Source organism: Triticum dicoccoides, chromosome 3B (assembly GCF_002162155.2).
Source record: "Triticum dicoccoides isolate Atlit2015 ecotype Zavitan chromosome 3B, WEW_v2.0, whole genome shotgun sequence".
NCBI lineage: Eukaryota > Viridiplantae > Streptophyta > Magnoliopsida > Poales > Poaceae > Triticum > Triticum dicoccoides.
In genome coordinates, this window is record NC_041385.1 from 467,275,793 (window position 1) to 467,283,679 (window position 7,887).

The 7,887-nt window shown below is 49.2% G+C and overlaps 1 protein-coding gene across 1 annotated transcript; it reads right to left on the reverse strand.

Moving 5' to 3' along the window:
- Window positions 1–1,517: 1,517 nt before the first annotated feature.
- On the reverse strand, window positions 1,518–7,643 carry LOC119276559 (glycine dehydrogenase (decarboxylating) 1, mitochondrial-like). Its single transcript, XM_037557654.1, has 15 exons — window positions 6,369–7,643; window positions 5,976–6,221; window positions 5,811–5,888; window positions 5,619–5,719; window positions 5,278–5,473; window positions 5,070–5,195; window positions 4,802–4,987; window positions 4,052–4,165; window positions 3,458–3,610; window positions 2,960–3,148; window positions 2,624–2,701; window positions 2,416–2,541; window positions 2,236–2,334; window positions 1,986–2,103; window positions 1,518–1,899 (listed from the first exon to the last, which is right to left on the reverse strand). The coding sequence occupies exons 1-15, from the start codon at window positions 7,557–7,559 to the stop codon at window positions 1,805–1,807; spliced, it is 3,096 nt and encodes a 1,031-aa protein (XP_037413551.1). The 5' UTR covers window positions 7,560–7,643; the 3' UTR covers window positions 1,518–1,804.
- Window positions 7,644–7,887: the final 244 nt, after the last annotated feature.

Below are 7,887 nucleotides of genomic sequence, written 5' to 3' on the forward strand. Positions count from 1 at the left end.
CCTAGAGCCAGCAGAGCGTCGGGTCGCCAGCCGGCTTCTCGTCGTCGCCACAACCCTGCGGGTGTGCGCCCTCGCCTAGCTACGCCGACGGCGACACGCACGGCGGGTTCAACCCCAACATCACCTTTCTGCATGGCCGACGTATCAACGATGGACGAGAAGATCAAGGCATGCTACCTGGCGGAGCGCGGCCTTATCTTGAACCAGATACCGTCGACGACCGCGCCAACTCCCACGCCGACCCCAACGCCGCCGCCAAGCCCGAGCGATGATGCCTCCACGATGCCCAGCACAGAAGCCGCGCCGACGCTGCCCAACCCGCTCACGCCGACTCCTGCCAGTCCGGCGCCGGAGGACAACGCCGCCGTTTGATGCATTGCCTATGCGTCCTTCCTTTTGAACGGCGAACTTTCGAGTGATTGATCGCCGAGCTGTGGCATGGTGATCGACGAACTATGTGGCAGCCGCTGATCGCCGGACTTGTGGCGTTATTTTGGGTAGCGGTAAATGTCAAGTTTGAATTTATAATGTCTTGGGGCCGACACCTGGGGGTAAACCTGGACATGGGCAGCCCGGCCCAACGACCCGGCCCGAGCCCGGCACGAAAAACCCGGGCCGGGCCGGGCCAGGCTCGGGCTTTGTTTTGCAGCCCGAAAGGTAGTTCGGGCCGGGCTCGGGCTTCTCTTTTTCTATTTTTCGGGCCGAGTTTTCGGGCTTCGGGCCGGGCTTGCACGTACACGTACTAAAAAACAGCGTTCAGGCTGGGCTTTCGGGCTTCGGGCTTGATTTCGGGCCGGGCTCGGGCTTGAAATCAGGGGGTATTTCGGGCTTCGGGCCGGGCTCAGACTTGAGAAATGAAGGTCGGGCTTTTACAAGCCCGGCCCGAAACCTGGCCCGGCCCGACGTTTGCCCAGGTTTACCTGTGGGCGTGGCTGGGAACTAGATCACCCCCAGGACCCAAAAAGCGCCGGCCGGTGCACTGGGGGGCTGAACAAGTGGAGATGCTCTAACAAGCGGCTCCCACGTCAGTTTGGGTTGTCTTTGCTCGATCATTACCCATGGGCCGGTGTTTTTTGGTGCTTTGTGTGATTTCAGCCACAATTTTGGTGGTTTTATGCTAGTTACTCTACATAATATGACCTTGCCATTTTTCTGAAGTATGGACATGAATGATACGATGTTCCTACTTGAGGGTGATAAAATTAAAAAGAAATCTCAAATTCATTCTTCACCTCTTTAAAACAGTCTGGTATGAAAATTAATTTTCTATAAGGCAGAGTATTTTGCTTTAGGTTTTCATACATTTGATATGTTAACAAGGGGTGTTCCCCTAGAAATATATGGCATCCCCATTGACAAAGTGACTAGATTATTCTACTGCTTGGTATGATGATATCCACTGGGGCAGGCTGATAATTTAACTCTTCTTTGAGCAGTTGTTGGCCTTCCAAAGTGAATGGCTGACCTTTAGGCTCAAGTTATCAACAGCATCTATGGATATATAAGAGTACACAATCTAAGAATAACTAGATTTTCTTTCCGTGTATGGCTAGGACATCAAAAAAGACCTCCATTATTTGTCCTGTATTCAGAGAAGAGTGGAAATGCTAGCCAATATAGCTAATTTCACTTTCAAATGGGAATGGGGAGGCAGTGCGGGTACAGAGGATACAGGAGAAGGTGGCATTTGAGGAGAATATATACAGTACATGAGGGATTTAGAAGCAAGCATGCTTCCCTCCTACAGGAAGCATGATAACTTCTTGACACTGTTTCACACACCAGGATCGTCATCATCAGAAGATTACGCGGTGGCAGCTGCAGCTTCCTCCGCCACCTGGGATGCCTGCTGCAGAGTGCAGATCAGGTTGCGATCCCCGTACACGTTGTCCACACGACCTGGCAAGAGCATAAGAGAGATTATTAGTTTGTATGTCAAAGAATAAACTGTAAGCAATGTGTGAAGGCTTTGGAACTATCAGTACATGTCGTTGGCCAGAACTTGGCACCCCGAAGCCACGCCGCCGGGAACGCAGCATACTCCCTAGAGTATGGCTTAGTCCATGCGTCACCCATCAGGAGTTGGGGTGGGTGAGGAGCGCCCTGCGTAATAAAACGGGAAGAACGAGTCAACTTTTCAGTTCATGTGCCATTGAGTTGCATGCACCAAACAGTTCAGCCCAAAAGCTCAAACTGTTGGGTTACAGAGACCGGAGACCATTCGAAGTAGATTACCTTCAGGACATTGTTGTGCGCATCTGCTTTGCCATTTTCTACCTGTGCAATTTCCTCCCTGATAGAGATAAGGGCATCACAGAACCTGTCTAGTTCAGCCTGCAACATAGATGAAGTGGCAGTAAGCTAATGCAAACACCAACCATAAGTGCAACTACAAGCAGTAGGAGACATGCTTACCTTGCTTTCACTCTCAGTGGGTTCAATCATAAGTGTGCCTGGAACAGGCCATGACATGGTTGGTCCATGGAATCCATAGTCCATCAAGCGCTTCGCCACATCCTCGGGCTCAATACCGGCAGTTGCCTGTCAAAATTTCCAAAATCCAGTATGTGAATTGATATGGATAAACACGAGGCACCAGTGCTCACATGATCCGGACAAGTACCTTGAACCCTCTTAGATCAATGATGAATTCATGGGCAACAGTTCCATTGACTCCACGGAAAAGAACCGGGTAGTGTTTCTGCAAAATTCGTTACATATTACTTCCTCCGTTCCTAAATAATTGTCTTTCTAGAGATTTCAACAAATGACTACATACGGAGCAAAATGAGTGAATCTACACTCTAAAACATGTCTACATACATCCGTATGTTGTAGTTCATTTGAGATAGCTAGAAAGACAATTATTTAGGAACGGAGGGAGTAGAAAAGTAGTTCAACAATAAATATATTTTTAGTAAAGGCCATGCAATGTATGACCATGAGTAACATCAAGTACCTCCAGACGCTTTGCCATGTAGTTCGCGTTCAGGATAGCAATCTTTGAAGCTTCAGTGAGTCCCTGAGAGCCCATCATGGCTATGTAGGTGTACGAAATTGGAAGAATCAAAGCAGATCCCCATGGAGCAGCAGAAATGGAACCAAGAGGGTCGGTTTTCTCAGGAAGAGGGAAGCCACCAGTGGGGATCTAATGAATTGCCAAATTAGTCTGATGATGCAGCTCCATTTTCTTTTAAATGAAACGAGAAAAGTCAAGCAAAAGAAATTAAGATTCATTCTTTGGTTATAGTACTCAAACATTAAAGCCATGGTTCGAGTAGTTAACACATCATCACCAAACACTTTCTTAATAATTTAATCATGCAAAATGAAATAATACAAAGAGACAGCAGGCCACCAAATAGAAAGCTCATCTGTTCTTTATATTTTATTAGGAGGGAGATCTGAATAATATGATTTTATTTGCAGTGATAACATTAAAAATAAGGATACCTACCACTGGATGAGATGGCAAAAATGGCGCCAAGTGCTTCTTGACACCAATAGGACCCATGCCAGGACCACCTCCACCATGTGGAATGCAAAATGTCTTGTGAAGGTTAAGATGGCAAACATCTGCTCCAATAAAACCAGGGCTTGTCAACCCAACCTGTAAAAAAAAAGTAGGTTAAAGAGAACTGTCTTTCTCTGTAGGGTACATAGTAGTATGAGATATCTGAAATTACCAGATCACAGGTTCTCAATTAGGTTCAGATTTTCAGTTAAAAAAGTTTAGGTTCAGGTGAACTCAAAGACATACTCCTTCTGTCCTAAAATAAGTGTCTCAACGTTAGTACAACTTTGTACTAAAGTTAGTACAAAGTTGAGACACTTATGTTAGGATGGAGAGAGTATTTTCTTATAGAAAACATAGCTTAGTATCCATAAACTGGATAAGTACAAATAATCACCTTTTTTTAACATAACAAATAACAAGTAGATAAAAGAAACTAATAGAATATGTAGTTCGCAATTTTGTCAGACTAAACTTCATTATATTGGCATAAGGATTAAGTAGACAAAGTGGCATAACAAAGTGCAGTGAACTAACCTGAGCGTTCATGTTAGCTCCATCCATATAGACCTGACCGCCGTTCTCATGAATAATCCTGCATATCTCATCAATGCCTTCTTCGTAGACTCCATGGGTTGAAGGATAGGTAACCTGAAGAATAAGGTTATCACGCAACATTCTGTTATTCTTGGCACAAAATGATGCAAAGATTTCTTCAATAAACTTCCCTCAGTGAACTCAACATTTTCCATGTTCCAAGTAAGCTACTCTTAATCACTTTCTTAAAAGAAGAGTTACTCCTATTCATCAACCATATGTAGCTTCAAAATATAATGACACAAAATAATGTATTTTGACATATTCTTCTATTGTATGTCAATTAATTCAAATAGCTTCCCACAAAAGGTTATATGAAGCAGTTGTCTGATTTCCATTTTAACATACGCTAACCCAATTTCCCATGCAATTTGTGTGGCTGGATACTATAACATGCTTCCATCAAATTAATTATTCTACACCACTAAAATCTGAATGCATGAAAGGAGGCAGTATAGTTTTTTCTCTTTTTCTTCTGATTAATGCGGTAATTCTAGCCCTGAATAGTTAATATTTTAAAATATAATAGATTAGAAGCTGCAAGTCTCCTAATGGCTCCATCACACCTAATATAGTAGTCTATAGTATAGATTCAGAATGGTAGCTCAAAATTTAGTAATGAACAACTAAGCTGAAAGAGTAACACTGAGGTTGCAACCCTCATATTGACAGAGCGTATATAAACAGTACCATCAGAGCAGACAGGTTGTCCTTGTTTGCTTCAGCAGCTTTCCTCAACTCCTCAATGTTAATGTTACCTTTGGCATCAGTTCCAACGGCAACAATCTTCATTCCACACATAGCAGCACTTGCAGGGTTTGTACCGTGCGCAGAGACAGGAATGATGCAGACATTTCGGTGGTGGTCTCCTCTTGCCTGCATTTTTTGCACATGGTTCGTAAACAAAGAATGCTAAACAAAGCAACAGAACTAGCACGGCGTGTTTATCATGACATACCTTGTGGTAGGCCCGAATAACCATCAGTCCAGCATACTCTCCTGAAGCACCAGCATTCGGTTGCAAAGAGAACGAATCAAAACCAGTGATGGTGTTCAACAGATCGCCCAGGTTGTCAAACATTTCCTTCATAATAAAACAAGTCAATTCAGAAAAATGTTATATATTTTTTTTATTTGAAACTAAATAAGTGCTAAATGGTCCATACATGATAGCCTGCAGCTTGATCAATAGGGGCAAATGGGTGCATGTTGGCGAACTTAGGATCAGTGACAGGCATCATCTCGACGGTAGCATTTAGTTTCATGGTGCAAGAACCAAGAGGGATCATACTGTGGCACAGTGAGAGATCCTTGGATTGCAACTTATGCAGGTAACGGAGGAGCTCGTGCTCAGTGTGGTACCTGCAAGGCCACAACATATATTCATTTTGTTCCAATCATTCTGACAAATTAGTGGAGTACGTGCTCTGTGCACAATGCTTTTGTTTGGAAATAAATAAGTAAGATTACTGACGCAAAAGATGCAAAATTTTGACTATAAACATACATGCTAAAGATTGGGTGAGTCAAGTAGGGGCTGTCGCGCACAAGGCTGGGAGGAATTGAGCTTGAGACCTCAGGTGCGATGGATTCAGCTGTGAAGTCCACCTGAAAGCGTTGTTGCCAGAACATCATTTGGAACCGTGACATAATTTGACATGAAGCACGCGGATTATGCACTGGTGGAGTGACTACTTACTGGCTTGCCACCAGAGAAAACCTTGAACAGCTTGTCAACATCCTCCAAGGTGGTGGTCTCATCGAAGGCAACGGTGATCTACAATATCACACTCAAAATTAATGCTCGAAACTCGGAATTGATTCGGTTGGAGTGGATCACAGCAGAAATCAGCTGAAAACGAACCGTGTTTGCGTCGACAACGCGAAGGTTCATCTCGCTTTTGCGGGCCTCCTCAGCAATCGCATTAGCATCGGCGCAAGTGATCTTGACTGTGTCGAAGTAGGGCAGCTCCTGCACTGTCACTGTCCCGAGCTTCTTCAAACCATGGGCGAAAGTACCAGCCAGGCCATGGACACGGTCGGCGATCGCCTTCAGGCCAGCAGGCCCATGGTAGACAGCATACATAGCCGCCATGTTGGCGAGCAACGCCTATAGAGTGAAAGTATCTAATGAATCACTAATTTATGACGATATGCTCGCCCACTAACCCACCCATATCAGGTAGCACGAACTCTTAAATGAAAATTGTGCTGTCACTATCGGGCAATTTGGTGAGTGGGTGGGGCGCTCGCGTACCTGCGCGGTGCAGATGTTGCTGGTGGCCTTGTCTCGCCGGATGTGCTGCTCCCTGGTCTGCATCGCCATGCGGAGCGCGGGCTTGCCGCTGGAGTCGACGCTCACTCCGATGATGCGGCCGGGCATCAACCGCTTGTACTCCTGGGAGGTGGCGAGGAACGCAGCGTGCGGGCCGCCGTACCCCATGGGCACGCCGAACCGTTGCGCGGAGCCCACGGCGATATCGGCGCCAATCTCGCCCGGCGGGCGCAGCGTGGTGAGCGCGAGCAGGTCAGTGGCCATGACCACCTTGACGCCGTGCGCGTGCGCGTCCTTGACGAACTCGGCATAGTCCAGCACCTCCCCCTCCGTGCCGGGATACTGCACAAGCACGCCGCACACGTCGCCGCTGCTGTAGTCGAAGTCCTTGGCGGCCGAGACGACGACGTTGATGTCGAAGCCGGTGGCACGCGTCTGGCAGATGTCGATGGTCTGCGGGTGGCAGTTGGATGCGATGAGGAAGGTCTTCTTCTTGGACTTGACGATGCCGAGGCACATGGCCATGGCCTCGGCGGCGGCGGTGGCCTCGTCGAGCAGCGAGGCGTTGGACATGGGCAGGCCGGTGAGGTCAGCGACCATGGTCTGGTAGTTGAGCAGCGACTCGAGACGGCCCTGCGCGATCTCCGCCTGGTAGGGCGTGTACTGCGTGTACCACGCGGGGTTCTCCATGAGGTTCCGCAGTATGACGGCCGGGATGTGGGTGTTGTAGTAGCCCATCCCGATGAAGGACTTGTAGGTCTTGTTCATGGAGGCGAGGTGCGCCATGTGTTCGAGCATCTGCGACTCGGTGAAGCCGGCGTCGAACTTGCCGGTGAACTGCATCGGCGGCGCGCGGATTGCGGCCGGGACGGTTGCGTCGATGAGCGCGTCGAGGGTGTTGAAGCCGCACTCGGACGCCATGACGGCCTGCTCGGCGGGGGTGGCGGAGTTGTGCCTCCGCGGGAAGGTGTCGCTGGGCTGCAGCGCCGACACGGAGACGGGCCGGCCGGGCGTGTACTGGTGGGCCGGGCGCGCGCGGGGGCGCGACCCGGCCGCCGGCTTGGGCGCCAGGGTGGAGACGCCGCGGGACGGGGCCGGGGACGTGGCGGACGAGGAGGCCGCGAGGAGGCGGCGCAGCAGCGCGCGGCTGGCGAGGCGGCGTGCGCGCTCCATTGGACTAGGGATGACGGACGCGCGCGGCGGCGGGGATGGATGGGGTGAGAGGTGGGTGGCCTCCGCTCCTGGCGAGAAGAGCGGGTGTGGCTTGGTTAGGGAGTGTGATTTGGTTTGGTTGGCCAATATATATCGGCGCGTTCGGTTCGGCTCCCCCTCTGCTGCTGGGGTGGGAGTGAGGTGGAGAGCACGGCACGAGAGGGAGGTTTCAGAGTGACGTGGGCGCTGACAGTGGTGATCGGCAACGGGAGGCGGGGAGGAGGATGGCGTTTGGATGGACGAGGGGCCGAGCCGCGGCCGGTATAAGAGGCCCAGCCACAGAAACGGG

Excerpts from the sequence above, each read along its gene's own strand:
- LOC119276559 (XM_037557654.1), bottom strand. The coding sequence starts at position 7,559 with ATGGAGCGCGCACGCCGCCTCGCCAGCCGCGCGCTGCTGCGCCGCCTC. Across the intron at positions 3,149-3,457 it reads TTTTGCCATCTCATCCAGTG|ATCCCCACTGGTGGCTTCCC; the intron begins GTAGGTATCCTT and ends GCAATTCATTAG. Across the intron at positions 1,900-1,985 it reads CAAGTTCTGGCCAACGACAT|GTCGTGTGGACAACGTGTAC; the intron begins GTACTGATAGTT and ends TGCTCTTGCCAG.